Raw genomic sequence first — 19,049 nt, forward strand, 5'->3', positions numbered from 1 at the left:
TCTCCTCAAAGATAAAAGACTGACACATCGCAAACGCTGCTCATTGTTCTTTACTTTGTTCGACTAAACTTTATCTTGTTTTGAACTATAATCTCTCTCGTGCAACTTCCCAGTTTAATATGTCACATCCAACAAAGGAACAATGAATGACCTACAGTACATCTGATAAGTGTGTATTGAAATTCACATTGTCTGGCACAAAAAGGATCAAGTCATCTAATATCTACTCATTGTTGAGGAAAGTCACGCGCTAGTTGTGACTGCTCTCACACAATGGACCTTGTTCTTGCTTTTGGAATTCCCGACACACGACAAAGAAATATCTCACAAATTTTTTTCACTACCCTATTATTTGTAATTTTGTACTGAGAAACATTTGTAGCATGGTGTTAGATTGACTATTTTTTTACGCTGTTTCACTTTTCAATCAATAGTGCTGCTTTCTTTTTATACTGTATTGTATCACAAACCAAAGTAGCAATAATGTTTAATTATTTATATCAAGCAATAATATAAATAAATTCATTCAAATGACATGAGACTCAAGCATAATATGGAGGAGATCTTACTAACGCCACACAGTGGTGTTGCATTTTTTCATGACGAGTTTACAATAATGGGAACCTCACTCTGGACAGACACTTAATGGAGTCTTATCTTAATTTAGACAGGTAACAAACACTTAGGTTACTATAAACCAGTGTGATCCAACTTTTCTGGTTTTGTGTACCAAATATTCTTTAACATTGTTTGTTTACCATGACTGTGGGGATGGAGGTGAAGGTTATCTTAACCAAGGAGTTAGACAGAGGGCGACATACTAGATTTACATCTGTGTTCTATTTTGGTTTTAATTGCCTATTAATGAGAGTACTTTACAGTACTGGGGACGAGGATTGTATTTTACCTCTGCTTGTAAATCAACATCAGTGCTAGTGGTCAGAGGGCAAAAGCATGCCATCAAGTGTGTTATTCATCATGCTAACCTGTTATCGTATAGTTATGCTCTGGACCAGATAAACTGGAACATTACATACAATAGGCTTTTCACAAACGCAGAATTTTCTGACAGAAGTAGTTTCATGACAAAATCCTTTCTGAGGCTTGGTGGCAGTACTTAATGTGTGCTGGAACACACTGGAATGGTGTTCCAGCACTTTTATTTTTTCATGAGTAAATTGTAAATATAATCACACATCAAAAATATTGCCAGAATTATCATGTATATAATTTCTTCACAATGTGCCCCTACAGGACATGGCAATTCTAAATGCCTTGCCAGTTCCACAGAGTTTGTCAGTTGCTTTGCAGCACCTGTGTCTGGCTCACTAGATTTCCACCTCTTCTTATTTTACAAATTAGACTCTGTTTGGTGGGGAGCTATGACACTGATGGTCCACACCTGGTGTAATGCCATGACTGTCAACATTGTATACACAACTTCAAATAGCTGGATTACGCATATTGACCTCACTCTTTGGCTTAGCACTGCTCAGGACCACGCTCCCTCAACTGACATACAGTAGTACTGCCTAAGGATGAAAGGCTGTGGTGGAGACAATTATTTCTCCTTATAGCCTAGGCCTAAAGCCTCTCCTAGTTAGTTCTCCTATAAACAATTTAGTCATAAAATCTTTGTCATTTAGAGAGGATGGTACAGTTAAATGAGATTAGCAAACAGATATTTTGTTTAGTATTTAATGACAACTTTCCTTAAAAAAATATTGAGGTTAGCATATCACTCAACTCCCACTAGGAAGTGATTACAGGACATTACATTGTTTTGTTTTTTATTCTGTGTAACTGTTTCTCTAAGGTACAACATAAAAATTTAAATACAATTGTAATTATAAAGTCTTTTCTTAAGATCCACACATTATGAAAATATTATTGATAAACAGTTCAAAAACTTTTCCCAAGTAATCATAAAAATTATGTGAGGTCCTTACTAGAAGATAAAAAGTTTCAGGGTACAGGGTACAATATTTCAGTACAGTATTTCACCTTCTATTATGCAATGCCGCCATCAAATTCATTACCCATTATTTTTGCTGCTATTTAATAATTTATCTTTAAGATGAACAGTGTTACACTACTTTCCACCCAATTAATCTAAAACCAGCAACAATGCATTTTGTTTAGATAATTTTACATGGGAGAAAGTAAAGTGAGGTGTTAGAAAACAAAACAAAAATAGCAAATATATGTATGCTGTAAACAAAAATAGGCAAGTAATAGTGATAATATAAATAAATTTTCCTTACAGGATCAAATTACTCAGCCACACTGAAAGGAAACCTTTCAATGCCAGTTGTTTTTAAGGAGGGGAGGGGGCATTTTTTAAGGGATTGTCTTTAAGTCTGAACACAAATTATTTTCCCAAAAAGTTTCCAGTTTCATGATACTGTAGATTCTTTGATGGATGTATGCTGAGGGGTTATTAGACAAAAGGTGGGGCAGCTCCGCCAAGATGGGTAACATATGATAAGAAACAATGCAGCTAAAAATGAAGTATCGAAGCACATACATACACACTTCTCTAAAACATTACAAGTAAAACTTAAAAGCCTGCATGCTACACTTTTCTGAGCTTACCCCGGTCATATCTAATACTGTAAACCTATCCTTTCTAAAACTGTGTCCAAGGTCAAGTCTTTGGATTTTCTGGCATTCAATAGCCAAGATAATTTAAGCCATACAGACAGACTTACTTTCCCAAGTACTGTACAGTACACTTGATATGTATCTCAGTAAAAACTTTACTTATCTTCCTAAAAATGTAAATACAGTATATAGTGCAGGCATCCCTCAATTTATTTAGGTTTTATTTATGAAAATTCAAAATTATGTAGTACTCTAAAAATTCAAGAAAAAATTCTGATTTTCAAGTACTTCTGTATCAAAAATAAATTCTTTTGGGAAGATGGCAGTGAGAATAACTCCAAATTGTTTGAAGACAACAATTGTACAGTACATATATGGAATCATATATTAAAATTAGTCTGAAATATCAAATTGTAAATATCGAATTAGTAAGGGTTCAGTGTACATGTACACTCGCTACAGAAAGTATCTGAAAGGTGTGGTCCGATTATTTTGAAAATGAACACTGCAATTACAGTACTGTTGTCTCAGTAGGGCTGTCTAACTCCTTTGCCTGTTGTGTCTTCTTGTTTATCAAAAAAATTTTTACTTGTTGTAGCGAGTGTACATGTACAGTAGCCTGCACTTGTGCCTGGTACTTTGGCTGGTGTGTTTTGTGAGATGTGGCAACTGTGTTTACATTATATTAAAACTCTTGGAATGGCCCTAAGGGATGTCGCAATAGAAGCCAGACTAAGAATGCTAGATAAGCATTCCGCAGACTTGTCACATCTCGCAAAGTGTGCCAGCCACTGTACTGTGTATAAGTGCAAGAGACTGTACAATATAAAAAGTTAAATGAATATGTTTACTGTAGATTTCAATATTCAGCTAAATTCATACCAAAAATCCAATCCAGTAAAAGCAAAAGGGGTGTATCATAATGCATGTAAAGGAACATTACTTGGCATCTCACTGCAGAATGAAAAACTGTAGCTAGACCTCATACTGTGCACCACAGACATTGGCATAGTCTCAATAACTACCAAGCTAATCAGTAACATTTACATTAGAATGTTAACATACAAAATTAGTTCATAGGTTAAACCACTCATTCTTGCAGGAACTCCTTTTAATTTTCGGTAAATAAACTTATGTACCCTTATTATAATTAAGTTATATAAATTGTTTCCCATTATATATATACAGGTATATATATATATATATATATATATATATATATATATATATATATATATATATATATATATATATATATATATATATATATATATATATATATATATATATATATATATATATATATATTTTATGCATAAAAAATATCTTTAGATGTCATTAATGTACTACAGAAGCAAGTTTTGGGGTAGATATTCCTATAGGAACATATCTCCAATTTTATAATGGAAGTCAATGGGAATATCACAAACAATTTGTGAAATATTGATGTCCAAATGGTTTTCAGGAACAGAACCTTTTCACAAATCAAGGGAGACCTGTAGCAGAACAAACACCTATAAAAAATTTCAGCTTTATATCTATGTACAGCTCTATAAATCATTCTTTTTTTCTTTAAATCTGTTTTTCAACATTTGCCAATGAGTATATCACTGATGTCTATCAAAGGAGGATGTTGATATAAATATAAAATCTAATATATTAATGGTGGACAAAACAGACCCACGTTACTTTTAAGTTAACACACAAGCAAAAATAGTGACTAGATTTAACAATATATTTTACAATAGATACAGTACAATACTGTACATGATGATACAAAGAAGTAAACAAACTTTATTATAACAGAACATTACAATAGTACAATGTTAGCACCAAAAACAAACTTTGTTACTTCATAACAATGAGGAAAAACTCACCTACTACATTAAGTGCTGTCAATGAATACTGCTGCAGTACAATGGCAATAGTAATTGAAAGATAATGTTGATGATCTATAAATTATTGTTTAGTTACTGCTAGTATATATTATCCATAATAAAATTTAGAAACAAGGAATGCCATTTAGAATCTGTCAATTCACAATGAGAGACTACCTCTTCCTCAAGAAAAAGTCCTTAATAATAAATACAGCATCACCTTAAACTTGCAAAACTCAAGAGAATTTTATATACTGTACTGTACAGTATATATAGAAATTGATTTTATCATGAAAACGTTTTCTTCTCAAGTAATGTGGTGAAAGTCATCCTTTAATGGTTTTTACCAGTATTTGAGTTACAACAGTCCATAGTAAAAAAGAACTCCTTTCTCATAGAGCAAGACATGAGGCAAATTTTTTTTATAAAGCTCTTTATCAAGTAACACTATATTTCATCAAGTACTTCGTGAAGGTTCAGCTTCAACCATTTATCTTATGGTTTAACTTGCATGCATCAGTCACATGTCCATATCCTACCACACTTAACCACACAATTTTTATATCCTGTGGTGTAATATACAACAGTTAAGTGATTTTCCATGTAATAATAAGAGAAACTAGATGATGGCCAACACAGAAGGAAGCTTCCTGGATATTTTAATCCTCAGTGTGGGAAGCTCAACAAGTCTGAATACACAAATAACAGTCCTACAATTCTGGTATTCATATCTGAGTTATTCCTGAACACTCCTCCTATATCTTAAAAGCATGTAAAGATTTTGGACAAAATTCCACATAACTTAACATTTCACAGGCTGCAGAGCAGACTACAGATAATAAATCTAAGTCACTCTCATCCTCACCATCTTTGACAAATCAATGTTCTTTCCTCTCTCAAGAATTGTTGGGTCACCTGCTTCTACAGCTTCTCTTTGTTTCTGTATCTGGTACAATTGGATAGACTTCTCCCTGATGGATCCCTCAATGGATGGCACGGGCAGCTCAGTAATAGTTGCTCCACTCTCTTTTGCAGCTGCTTTCACTTTCTCCCGTTCCACTTCAATTTCTTGATATTTTTTAAGCAAGCCAACAGCCCACTGATTATGGAAGTACAGTAAGAGAATTAATGCAAAATAATATAAAAACTAAATCTGTGAAGAAAAAAACACATCTCATAATAAAACACTAATGTATCAAGAAGTTTTTGGTGTCAATTTATTTCAGGAAGTAGATTACATGTATGAACAATTTCAGTGGAATTTTGGTATGATGCTTCATAACTGTATATACCGGTAATCCTCTCCAAATTTCAAATGGAAAGGTCCACACACACAAAACAAATTAACAATGGCTAATTACAATACAGCAATGGCTGTGTTGTATGAAGGGTTATTTGCATAAATATTATAAGGTAAAAAAATCATAATCTGTATTAAATGAAGCTAAACAAGAGTATTTTTTTAGTTTGAGGTAAAAATTATCAAGGTTACAAAATGAAGAGGTAATAAAAAGGATCATATAACATGGAGGGTGCTGGAGTGAGGAGATGAAGTTGTCTTACATACAAGCTATATGAGTGCATGAAAAGAATGAAGTGTACAAAAAAAATCACTCCTTGGTTCAGTGATGATAGGGTTCAACCTGATAACTTTTTGGGCTGAATTTTCACGAATTCCCAAATTTTTCGAGCTTGGATGCCAAAACTGAGTGGCCATGTATAAAACAAAATACTCATCTGAGGGTAGGGAAGTTTAGGAGACTGCTGATATTTTGGGCTTTGAGCAAAGGAAACATCACTCTTCCTTATAAGAGTGTAGCCAACATTGGATTCAAATTCATTCTGTGGCTTTTTTTTGGGGGGGAGGGGGGGTTAATGTAAGAAATATTTTTTTGGAGCAAGCATCAATAGGTAACTTTAACTGGTCTTTTACATATGCATTTGTGCACTACTGTACAGACCAGTGCACGAATCAGAAAAAAGTGTAGGATTATGAGGCCATACTCTACACGTTTACCAGCCTTGATCACAGGAAGACATTAATAAATGATCACTTTACACTGTTGCACTGTACAATCACACAAAACATTTCAGGATAAAACCTCACGTAAAAATAAGGGTTTATTATTGTATCACATTTGAGGTATGGCATAAGCTCGCCAGTAGGGTTTTTCGTTATCAGTATGTCAATGTCAACCCTCTCTAAGTCCATGAATCAGCTTGCAATCTAACCTGCAGGTCTTCTCGCCATAGCTCCTGCTGATCTGGACGAATGTGGACAGCCCGAGAAAAGGTTTTGACAGCCTGAGCCACTTCTCCCAGTCCCAGCTGTGCACGTCCTAGAGTCTGCAATCCCACCCACCAGTTTGGAGACAGCTTCACTGCTTCCTCTGCTGATCTTAGGGCTGGAAAGACTTCGCCTACCTGCAGAAAATCCATTACATATATACAGGGTGTTCCGTAAATACCTTTCATAAATCAGGGGGTGTATTCCTGTAACATAACTAAAGATAAATGACTAAATGACCAAATAGTTAAATCTAAATAGTTTTGGAGTTACAACACATGACAGGTTTGGTAGGAATGCAATAAAACCTATATTAAACATTGACTGTTGCTAGTGATGCTCATTAACAATAATAATGCCCCATTACTCAATTCAGACTTCAGCCCGTCGCGACGCACAAGTGACTGTCGCACACATTCAGCGACCCCAGGGGTGTTGCAAATGTTTCTCACACTGCCCTGTACACGGCATCACAGTTCCTCACGGTTTGGGACCTCTGTAACATACACCTTGCTTTTTATGTGACCCCACAGGTAGAAATTAAGGGGATTTATGTCAGGTGACCGAGGTTGCCATGAAACAGAGCAGCTGCACCCTATCCACCTTCCAAACCTGTCATGTGTTGTAACTCCAAAACTATTTAGATTTAACTATTTGGTCATTTATCTTTATTTATGTCTCAGGAATACACCCCCTGATTTATGAAAGGTATTTATGGAGCAGCCTGTATATGTTTGTCTGGTGGTAAGACTTAGGGTATTGAAATATATAATGAAGGAATGAGGAGATCATGTGTACAGTATGTACATATAGTAGCCTCAGGTTATTTTGCAGGATAGGGACCAAGAACATTCACGAAATTCCACTACAGCACACTACACTGAACTTTGCTGTTCGAGCACCACAAGCAAGCTGTCACAAAATTACCTGCATATATGCCTGTGACAGCATTTCATGAATGGTGTGGTCATTTGGTGTCAAGGCAAGAGCAGCATTCCACCTGCCAATGGCTGCCCACCATCGTTCTGCCTCAGCAAGTGTTACTCCCTCATTGCTGAGTCTACGAGCCTTTGCTTCTACATCTTCTAGCTGCAACACCTGAAAGATAATTAAACTAAATGGTTGCTAATGATCACTTTTGACTTTTCTGGTCTAGTACTTACTGCAAGAACACTTTGTAACCTCATTTTCGAAAATACATTAATATAAAGATTTCAAAAGTCAGTGGCCACTGTATACAGTATTTTTTTTTTTTTTTTTGGAATATACCTGTACAGTATACTGTACAATAAAATCCTAAATTTACATAGAACCACTTTACCAAACACAGCTGTTATACAGAATGAAAGTGACTAGCTGCTAAAATTTTAATTTGGCACCCTGCACTGTAATTAAAAAATTGGCCGCTGTGCAAATTTTTTTTTTTTTTTTTTTACTGTGAGGTGAATACTGTGTAGTAATAAGGATTATTTACAGTAATTATAATTTTGCTTACGCATTCTTCAATATTCTAGACTTTGGTAATTTTTTTTTTAATCTACTGTACTATTGTAGCACTGCAGATACAAACCCTGAGTAGATTTTGGCAATGACATGCTCTCACACCCACTAATACCACTTTCTCCTGCCTCTTGCATTTAAGATATCTTCACAGGAATTATAATTTTACTTCAACATTCTTCAATAATTTAGGGGTTAATAATATTTTGTTTCGTCTACTGTCGTAAATTACGTAAATGAATGTTTTATTCACTAACACTTCTCACCACATACAGTTGTTGCTGGCTTACCGGTAGTTGTTTATGGCTTTAGAATAATTTGTAGAGTAGCCATAATTCTGCTTGGGTATTTTCTAACATTGTGGCAAAAAACTTAGCAGTAATTATTGTGAACACAGAAGTTTGTTGGTTATAGAGCCAGGTCAGCTGGCTGTACAGTAACTTTTTATTGTTTTTATGCATAATGTATACAAACATTTTACACTGAACCCTCAATAATTCAATATTTTTTGTACTATATAGTTGTCCTCAGACAATTTTGTGTTATTCTCGTAGCCACGTGGCTGCACTACGGCACTTCAGCTACCCAGAGAGATTAGAATGCCTGCAACTGCCTAGCATACAGTATACTACAGATGGGCAAGGGGTGACCTAATTGAAGTGTATAAACATCTCAGAGGGCACTACTCAGTCGAGTGTGCAAACCTGGAGCTGGTGGACGCCTGCCCCACAAGGGGTTGAAGAAGCCACAGGTCCAGAAAACTGTGAGGGCAAACTTTTTCGGAGTGAGGATTGTGAACTCTTGGAACCATCTGCCAGAGTGTTATGAGCTCTTTCAAGACCAGACTTGACCAACATTGGAGCAGGTTCAGATACATTCAGGAGCCAGTACATGCCCAGTACTTGTCAACAGTGTGTAATAGAGATCGCCCAAGCGGCTAATGAGCAGATCAGTGGCGAAGAGGATAAAAGTAAAAGTATGCCTCCCAAAAAAGAAAGTTTTTTGAAGAGAAATACCTAAAATGTATAAAAATAATATGAAATATATACCAATTATATGAAATACAGTAGTGTATAAGATACAATTGAAAAGCATGTACATAATCTCCATCTGCCAGATGTTTGTCAACTGACTACCCATCACTTAGCATCAGCTTGCTGCATGTCTATCTACACCTAATTTTACCAGTCTTATTATATCAACACAAAATGCATCTTGTAGTTATAAAAATGCATAAAATAATTACAGTACAGTACAGGTACACAAGTTGTGATAATGAATAATTTTTTGAGAAGCGTGTCATTTTCTCCTTCTCACAGCCAATTGTCAACTGTTGTTGATGCTCACATTGTTTAATAATGTCTAATTTCAATACTAAAATTACACTCATTCGCTGTTTCTTGATAAAAGGTGTGCTTGGTGAAGCACTACCAGGTCTTTCTTTAAATAATTAAGCATGATTTTGGATGGTACCTAAAGAAATAATTTCTATCATGACTTTAAATATGAAAAACATTATTATTATTATTATTCTTTAAAAACCTTCAATATTTCACTAAACACAACCATAATGGTATTGGTGAATGTTGCCATCTATGGTGTTTCTGATGCCTATCCCCCCATTGAATAACAAAGGATACCTGTGTACTGTTTACATTATTAACTATACAGTACAGTACTCTATTACTGCACTGGACCTGAAATGTGTTTTTTGTACTGTATCATTATATTTATTTATTTTACAATTGGTAAACTTTAACTGTATTTTCTGACTTTTTTGAGAGAGAGAGAGAGAGAGATATAAATTCAATATTTTGGGATAATTTGATATTTCATGCTAATTCAGGTGACCCAGAACCCCAATGCTATCAAGCTTGTGAGGGTTCAGTGTATCATAATTACACAATTGTATTTATATTTGTTAAAGAAGGAAAAACACAACTGTACATGTTTATTTTACACAGTTATTCATATTTTTGTAAATTTCACTACAGTATAATTCTAAGGGTACACTATCCAATACCAGTTTTACAAATCCTTTTATACAGTATAAGTTCAGACCTAAGCTACAGTACTTCATAAACCATGATTTTATTTTAACTCACACAAATGCAATCAACAGTTTCATGTATACATTTAAAGTAATATTAACTAATGCTCATGACATACTGGGTTACTTAATCAAACTTCCGTTACAAGTCTTTCCAAAATAAGTTATCGTTAATATAAATCTAAAACTGCAGACAAGAGCACTGAATGCTACCCAACTCTCCAATGCCTTCTCATCAAACTGGACATCATGTTTTGCATGTGAGTAAAATTAAGCATATAACATCAACAAGTTACACATATGTGAGAGAATATCAGTGACTGTATTTACTTGCACATTAGTAATAAAAGCACGCAAAGCACTTAGACAGATCAATAAAAAAAAGAGTCTGTCTTTAGTGTTATTATACTCACACTGATGCCATTCATCCGAACATGAAAGGTCAAAATAAATCTTAAAATTTAATAATATTAATCACACAGTTTTCAACAAATACACCATTCTCCATGAAAGGGTATTTGTACTAGATAAAATAAGGAAAAAAATCCTCAACAGCTACTGTTACATTACTCTACAATATTTATTAGTTTTTCTCTGAAAAGCTCCAACAAAATAATGGCATCTCGTCTTGCAGCCTTCTCTAGACTGGCAAATTGCTGACAAGAGTGTTTCTTACCTTTAATTCGTGGGTTAGACCACAAGCTGGGCTCCCCATTTTAAAACATTTACAGGTTTTGTTGCTGTGTGATGCTTACAAAGTGATCATTGCGTGCTTGTGCTCTACTACAGTATCTGAATGGCCATAATAAATGGGGAAAAATTTGTTAGCTGCTTTTCAGTATAGAACAAACACAATTACATACCACCATTAAGTTAGTCACTAACCTCACTTGATATACTGTATTTGCAGTTAATAACCTGTCACAACTTCATCTGTATTATATTTAACGGTAAAAAGCCACTAATGAAACAAATAACTCTTAACAACAACATTTTGCAGTTAATCTGCTATAATCTTACAAGACAACAATATCCTCTTTTATATTCTTAGGAACCTGTAGTGTGAAGCATCATTGTTTTACCATACTTTCAACAAATACTAAAACATCTTTGATCCCTCCTTGCCTCTTAACACCTTCCCTTCCTTTACAGTCGCCATTTTTTTTTATGGAAGATTTAAGGAAATGGAATGAGCCATAATCACAATGTGGCCCCTACGATCACCATATCTGAATCAATGCAAAGCAACACATAATACAGAGACTAACATAGGCTTGACTAATTTCCCCAGTTTCTCTGTAAATTGTTTCTTTTACAGACATTTCAGCTAATGACTATTTCCACACCATATGTAGGTAGTAGGTAGCAGGCAGCTACCAAACAGGGAGGTACTACTGCCTGGGAAGATATTGGAAGCATAATGTGTTGTCTAATGGTAGACCCTGCTGCCATATGGCATCACGAATATTGTGACCAAGTCCCAGGTTGCTGATCTGACTTTCTGCCTCATTTACACACAATTGCAGGGTCTCAATTGTTTCTCTTACTATTGACAACACAACATACTATACTTATAGCATTTCTCACTATTGATTTTTTTATTATAATTTTTACAGTGTTGTTACTGTTATTGTTATTATTATTTTATTTTATTTTTTATTATAAATTTTATTTACTATGAATTACTGTATTATTATTATTATTATTATTAAATTTTCGCCCCCAGGCCCCGATGTGGGTCAGTGACCTGTGCCCGGGTGGGCTAATCTCCTTTAAAAAAAAAAAAAAAAAATTGTAACAATCAATAATGGCATCAATAAAACAAAGCCATGATCCTAAACTCAGCTGAGTATTCAGTACTGGTAATGCCATGATTCTGGACGTTGAGATTCACATGTACTGTACAATACAGCGCTACTAAAGGGTAACACACACTTTGTTTTCCTTAGTAAATTTCATTAGGAAATATAATGACTAGTTTTTTAAAGGTAGGTCCAGATTTACAAATAGGTTATGTTCATAGTAACCCATTTGTAAAGCAGCACATTTTCCCATTGAATAGGACCACCAAAAGCTGCCTAGGGCCCCAGGGAAAGACAAATTTATGGGCCCCCTTTACAGATATATTTAATATTTATATCACCTGGCTTCCCGCCCTCTTGGCGGCCCTGCATAAAGGTCTTCATCACCTGTACTACATCTGGGCCTTTCGATCAGCTATGGGCCCTGGGGCAATGCCCCGCCTGCCCCATCCTCTCGTTGGTTCTGCCATTAACTACCATTACAGAATGGAATGGGCGACAAGTTTCTACAAAACAAGGTCCTTACCTAAAACATAATATGACACTGGACATGTTTTTAATACTTTTTTGTGGAAATTACACTAATGAGTGTAACCAAATAATAATAATAAAAATAGTGTATTACAGTACATGCAGTACAGTACTGTACAGTAAACTGGGGAGGGCAACATTGCTTAACTGTCTGGATCACAATAATTTTCATCAACATAGGAGCCATCCTTTTCTGTCAATACCATCTTGTTTTGGCCCTATCATCCATTCATTAGCTCACCATTTGTTTCATACACTACTTGTTGATTATAATGTGCAAGAAGTGATAAAGATTTGATATCAGAACTTTGATATTTTCTTGAGCAAGGTCATCGTGATTAGGCACAGTTGTAAAGAACTCAGTAATGAGTCTTAGTCTCCATAAAAATGACTTACTGTAATGTACTTCTATACTGTACAGTAGGGTCAGGATATATCGCGAGATAGGGTCCAAGGATGTTTGCTATACAGTATACTAAATTGCGATATATAAATACATGAAATCAATGGGGAAAATAGGGTTAGGTTCTGGAGGTTAATAAAAGTGACTAAACTTGACAAAAAATGACTCAGTCTAAGGTAAGCAGAATATAAGTTGCATTGCTGTTATCCTTGCAAGACAGTAAATAATTTGAATATAGACATCATATAGTTTGCACAAGAGAAAAAATTTCCAACTCTTATTTTTTGGGCCATTTAGGGGATTTTTAGGAATGTTTCTTACTTTATACGGTTTTTGGATTTATGTGAGGTCCCATGAACATAACCCCAAGTAAGTTGTGAGTCTACTGTAAATAAATTTATCGCTACATGTATAGTTTGGAAAGTTTCGAGAATTTTGGTAGTCATTGATAAATTTGAAATATTTCCGCGATATAAAAAACTCGTTATATAAAGTCGCTATATATCCCGACCCTACTGTACTGGTATGATGTGTTACTTACAGTAAAATAACAATGAATAACAAGAGAATTACTAATTGTAACTGTGCCAATGGTTCTCTCATTACACTATTTTATTAGATTGATGCTGTAATGTAAATTTTTATCTTTATTTGTATGTGCTTTCTTAAATACTGTACACTACATAAGATTCTCATGCTACACACATCAAGTGTCTGTAGACTATAATATTAAGTGAAGAGGTTCAGTACAAGATGTCCCAGTTGCCTGTGTCAGAACCTTACCATCTTCTGATACTTCAAAAAAAATATAATAAAATAAAAAATAAATAAATAAATAAATAAATAAATAAATCCGTTTTTTTGCTTGTACAATACTACTGTATATACCCGACAAAAATAAAAAAACTGTGACTTTGAAAATTCGTCAAAAGGGGCAATATAAATTGGGCTCTGACTGTATGTAATACAGTATACCGTTACATTATATTATTTCTGTGTATTTTATAAACCATTAATTACTGTTATTACACACAAACACACAGAGTTTAAAAGACGTATACAAAACAGGACCTTTCATCTCAATGAAAACAATCACTCCAGGGTGCTTTGTAACAAAGTCATTCGTGTAATACGAAATGCTAAAAAAGTCTTACTATCCAACCAAGCTGTAACACCTGAAGCAGACCGATATCAATTAGTGGTAAGGTAAGCTTAGGAAACCAAGTGGTTTAAACAGTAAGATGCACCCCCTCCCATTCTTCAGCCATCTCACCAATGATGACGTTGTCCAACATGCTAATGATCAATTTCCCACCATATGACAGATGCTCTCCCAGCTTGAGTGGCAAGGCAGCCCATGTGATTTACATGTGTCATGTGTGTTTTAATAAGTGAGTGTAAGTAAAAACAACTTGTGTCAGAAAGTAATTAAACATATAAAATAGAAGTACTGTATTTTTTTTTATTAATTACAGTGTACTGAACATACATCTACCAATATACAGTATACTTGATGGTACAGGTTATATGATTTAATTGTTAAATATTATGGCTTATGTTTTCATACTCAGAGTCATATACATAATCTAATGAACATAAACAAACATAACTAGAGGCTCAATTGGACTAGTTTCACCAAGGCCCATCAGGCTCTTAATTTGGCCCTGCTTACAATATTAAAATAACAAACAAACAATTACTGTAACTGACAAATGATTATGTGTTCTAGCCCACCTTTAAGCAAAGTCTCTCGGAAATTAATACTTATGTGATGTTAATCCTTGTAACCAGCTATGGTTCAATAAGCAGTGGTCTGAATCCTTTTCAAGGTCCCACTCCAAAAATAATCACAATGCTAGTTTCATACTGATTTCATTAAAACCTTACCTTCGGTCGCTTTGTTGCTGTCAACCAGTCAATGTCAGGATCCTTAGTTTCATCTTTAACTTCAGCATTTTCTCCAGAGAAGGCAGAGGGTCGAGGTTTAGATAACCCAGCCTTCTTCCTTTTCCATCCAAATGCCTGCATCTGAAATTATACAAACTCACAAGATTTGTGGTTAAGCATATTCAAGATTACTGTCAACTTGAAGTTCCCAAAGTTGCTGCTCTATTTATCATGTACTGTTGTAGTCCACACAATCACTTCTGCACTATGTATTTTCACTGTCTGGACATGTGGCAGTAAAACTCAGTGAATTTCTCAATTATTTGTATGATACAGTACTGTATTTTCACTAATTCTACCCTGATAATGATATCATAAAATAAACTTAACTAGCCTACCAGTCTACAGTAAGTTCGGACTAACCCACAATGGGCTGAATATACCAGGGTCCGAACTTACCTAGCCCAACTTAAGTAAGTTCAGACCATATACAGTACTCCCTGTACTGTATTAAAAGGTGATTATTTATGACATTATCATACATGTAAAAAAGAATTAGTTTAAGAGATTATGAACAGAAAGGAACCAAATATAACCTAACTAAACCTAACTTAAATAAACCTAACTTAGATAAATATTTGTCCACTAACTATCCTCAGGTTTTGGTACAAGAATAGGTTTATTTGGTGTTTCTCAGTGTGTTTTACTCAAATCTGACCTTCATTTCTTGTGCAAATTAGCGGGGTTTTTTACTGATAAGTGGCGATATGAAAAAAATAAATAAAAAATATTGGATTTTCATAAGTAACAGGTGGCAATTTAAAAGAATACTACCTTTACTTTTGGCAAAGATTAATACTTATGGAGATATGAGAGCACAAAGTATGCTGGGCTTTGAAGGTTAGGTTAGCTTGGATTAGTTTGGATATCTAACTACAGGGATGACCGAAACTATAATTTTACCTCTGAATCTTAAAACACATTCTCTTCAAATTTTATCTTCTAAAAAAAATCCTTTCTTTGAAGAGAACTGTTAACAGTGTTATGGAAATCCACCTGAGAAATGGAGGGGCCTTGGTGGCTTTTATTTTTATGGTGATATATTCTACCGGTAACGGGTACAGTTAGCAGGAGTGGAGAATTATTCATTCACGAATTTACACTACACAATGATGCGTATCACAAACTTTCCTTGAATGCTTTATGATTTTAGTGACCCAAACCAAAATGTCACCTCCACATCAACACGTAAATACTCCTTTGTGCATTCTGTACACAAATTTTCAGTCAAAACTCAAAACGAAAATGTAATTTGCGAATAATTTACATAACTCATACCTAAGATTCCTCTGTGGTGACTGTGGCTACCCGCAGATCTATATAAAACTCTGCTCTGCCACCTTCGTCTCTCAGTGCTAGCTCATGCTCTTGGCTCTACTGAGGTAAATAAACCACCGTACAGTATTGCTACGGGTCTCTACACGTCGAGCCTTTTTATATTATTGTTGATACTATTTATTTCGGCGTCATTTTTCTAATTTGTCCTTCTTTTAACTATTACCTTTACATTTACAATATAACTTTATATTTAATGCTTGGTTATGCATTATGTGTGGGCACAATGTGTAATTGATACCAGTTAGTAGTGCTGGGAGTTTCTGACAATATAATGTTATTATTGCCATTTGCCATCAACAACTAAGGTCTTTACCGAGTAACAAGTTTGGTAAAAAAAAATGCTAGTGTAATTATTATAAAAGTCCATCAACAAAAAAAATGATAAGATCATGGGGGGGATTTTTAGCGATACAGCACTTGCCTCTTACAATTGCATCCCGAGTTTCAGTCCTCTTTTTACTTTACTTTATCCTCTTTGCCAATGATCGGCTTATTAGCCACTGTAACATACTGTATTGTGGGGTTCAGGATGTTTGGTTCACACTCAGGATGGAATGGAGAAAGGAAACTCACAATGTGCTCTCTATATACATGTTGTATTGGATGTACATTGCAGCTTGGTGCTGGGAAGGCAGCATGGTTACAAGCGTGATGAAGAGAGAGCTGGTTGGTGAGGGTGCTCAGAGGAGGATCAGCTTGAGGGTCGCCATGCTCTCCGGCGGGAGCGAGGACCGCCAGGCAGGCGGAGGAGGAGGAGGTGGTGTTGCTTGCTGGTTGGTGTAGGTAGAAAGAGGCAGGTCACCACGAGGTCAGGTCTTAAATAGCGGGGGTAGGCGTGGCTTAGTAGTTGACCCCCGCTCCGTGATGTATGGCGGCGCTGGTTGACCTAGACCACGAGGCACACACTGTGGAATTCGTGGGGTCGGCTTCGCAGCGACAAACAGCGTTTGTAGGGGAGAAATCCACTACAATACTCCCCCTTCCCTCCAGGCGGTGTAGGAGACTTGTTGTCTGCAGGGTTGCATAGCACATGTGAGGCAGAACGGGCGGTGCATGCCTCACGTGAGACAAGGGCGATGGCGTAGATGAGCCGGTCCCTGGAGACAACTGTCTAGATACACAATATCTGTGGGAGTAGAGAGGGAGAAAAAGGGTGTGTGGAGGCGATAAATGTTGTGCTTCCCTCACGGCAGGTACAGAGTCGTCAGATGCGCCTGCTGGGGTGTGTGGGCCTGGGTCAGGAGCAGGGGCTGCGTCAGCAGAAGTGGATGAGGGCTCGTGACAGCAGCTGGGTCCACGACAGCAGCAGGGTGCAGGACAGTAGCAGGGGGTACCTGAGGGAGAAAAGAGGGGTGTGTGGGTCCACGTCAGGAGCAGGGGCCGTGTCAGTAGGAGCGGCAGGGGGTACTGCTGAGCCGGGGGCGGCGTCTGAGGCAGGACGGGTGTGTTGGGGTCGGTAGGACGTGGTGCTTGGGGCGGTAGAGGAGCGGCTGTCTGCTTAGAGTAGCAGAGCTGCTCTAGGGTGTCTAACCTGTGGTGTAGAGACAGTAGCTGTAGAGCCGATGAGAGCTGCCTCTGCGTGGGTAAGCCAATCTTCCATGTTGCTTGAAGACTGGGAGAGTGATCAGTTTCTCCTCCATCCTGTGTGAGTGGTCACTCCGGGGGTCACCATTTGTGGGGTTATGAGATATTGGTTCACACTCAGGATGGGATGGAGAAAGGAAACTCACAATGTGCTCACTGTATACATATTGTATTGGATGTACAATGCAGCTTGTTGCTGGGTAGGTAACATGGTAATAAGCGTTGAGTAGAGAGAGCTGGGTGGTGAGGGTGCCCAGAGGAGGGACACGCGGCTTGAGGGACGCCAAGGTCGCTGGCGGGAGCGGCAGCCGCCAGGCTGGCGCAGAGGAGGAGGTGTTGCTTGCTGGTGGCACTGGGTAGAAAGAGGGCGGTCACAGCGATGTCAGGCCTTATAAGGCGGGGGTAGGCGTGGGTAGATAGTTGACCCCCGCTCCGTGGGCGGTGCTGGAGGCGTAGGCTGGGGAATTCGAGAAGGTTCAGTGCTTGTAGGGGAGGAATCCACTGCAAGAAGGGCAGTGCGGAGGAGGTAATAAGGAATGATGAGGGGGGCAGTGAAGGGTGATGAGTGGGAGTGACGGATAATGAGCACTGTGAGCGGGGCAGTGAGGGGTGATGAGCAGGGCAGTGAGGGGATGATGAGAAAGGCAGTGAGGGCCCTGAAGGATGATGACCTTGGAAGTGAGGGGTGTTAACTGATGATGAGTAGGGCAGTGAGTGGCAATGAGCGAGACAGAGGGGGGTTGGGTGAACAGGGCAGTGAAGGGTGATGAGCAGGACAGTGAAGAGTGATGAGCAGGGAAGTGAGTGATGAGTAGGGCAGTGAAGGGTGATAAGGAGGGCAATGAAGTGTGATGAGCAGGGCAGTGAAGAATGATGAGCAGGGCAATGAAGGGTGGTGAGCAGGGCAGTGAAGGGTGGTGAGCAGGGCAGTGAAGGGTGATGAGCAGGACATGAGATTCTGCTGGAGGTTTTTTAAACTGTATTTGATGTCCCTGACATAATCCAACTTCTTCCTCTTGCATTATTCCCACGTAACTTTATTTAGTTTCTGAAGTTTTGCTTTAGGAAGCACTTTATGTTCATTTCTACCCTCTCTACTTCACTCAAAGAATAGAGCTTAAAATAT

General features: G+C 37.1%; 1 protein-coding gene across 2 annotated transcripts; it reads right to left on the reverse strand.

Annotated features, from left to right (window-relative positions):
• Positions 1 to 1,680: 1,680 nt before the first annotated feature.
• On the reverse strand, positions 1,681 to 16,417 carry LOC121873271 (tetratricopeptide repeat protein 33-like). Of its 2 annotated transcripts, none has more exons than XM_042376707.1 (5): positions 16,280 to 16,417; positions 14,942 to 15,082; positions 7,696 to 7,866; positions 6,714 to 6,905; positions 1,681 to 5,580 (listed from the first exon to the last, which is right to left on the reverse strand). In XM_042376707.1, exons 2-5 carry the CDS (start codon positions 15,080 to 15,082, stop codon positions 5,326 to 5,328), a joined length of 759 nt encoding a protein of 252 aa, XP_042232641.1. In that variant the 5' UTR covers positions 16,280 to 16,417; the 3' UTR covers positions 1,681 to 5,325. The 2 variants fall into 2 exon arrangements, with proteins under 2 accessions (XP_042232641.1, XP_042232642.1); XM_042376708.1 differs by lacking the exon at positions 16,280 to 16,417 and adding an exon at positions 10,995 to 11,110 and having other exon boundaries at positions 14,942 to 15,077.
• Between the last annotated feature and the right edge of the window lie 2,632 nt (positions 16,418 to 19,049).

This window comes from Homarus americanus, unplaced genomic scaffold, assembly GCF_018991925.1.
Source record: "Homarus americanus isolate GMGI-L3 unplaced genomic scaffold, GMGI_Hamer_2.0 scaffold32929, whole genome shotgun sequence".
NCBI classification, from domain to species: Eukaryota; Metazoa; Arthropoda; class Malacostraca; order Decapoda; family Nephropidae; genus Homarus; species Homarus americanus.

Excerpts from the sequence above, each read along its gene's own strand:
- LOC121873271 (XM_042376707.1), bottom strand. The coding sequence starts at position 15,082 with ATGCAGGCATTTGGATGGAAAAGGAAGAAGGCTGGGTTATCTAAACCT. Across the intron at positions 7,867-14,941 it reads CAGCAACAAAGCGACCGAAG|GTGTTGCAGCTAGAAGATGT; the intron begins GTAAGGTTTTAA and ends ATTATCTTTCAG. Across the intron at positions 5,581-6,713 it reads TATGGCGAGAAGACCTGCAG|TGGGCTGTTGGCTTGCTTAA; the intron begins GTTAGATTGCAA and ends TTCCATAATCAG.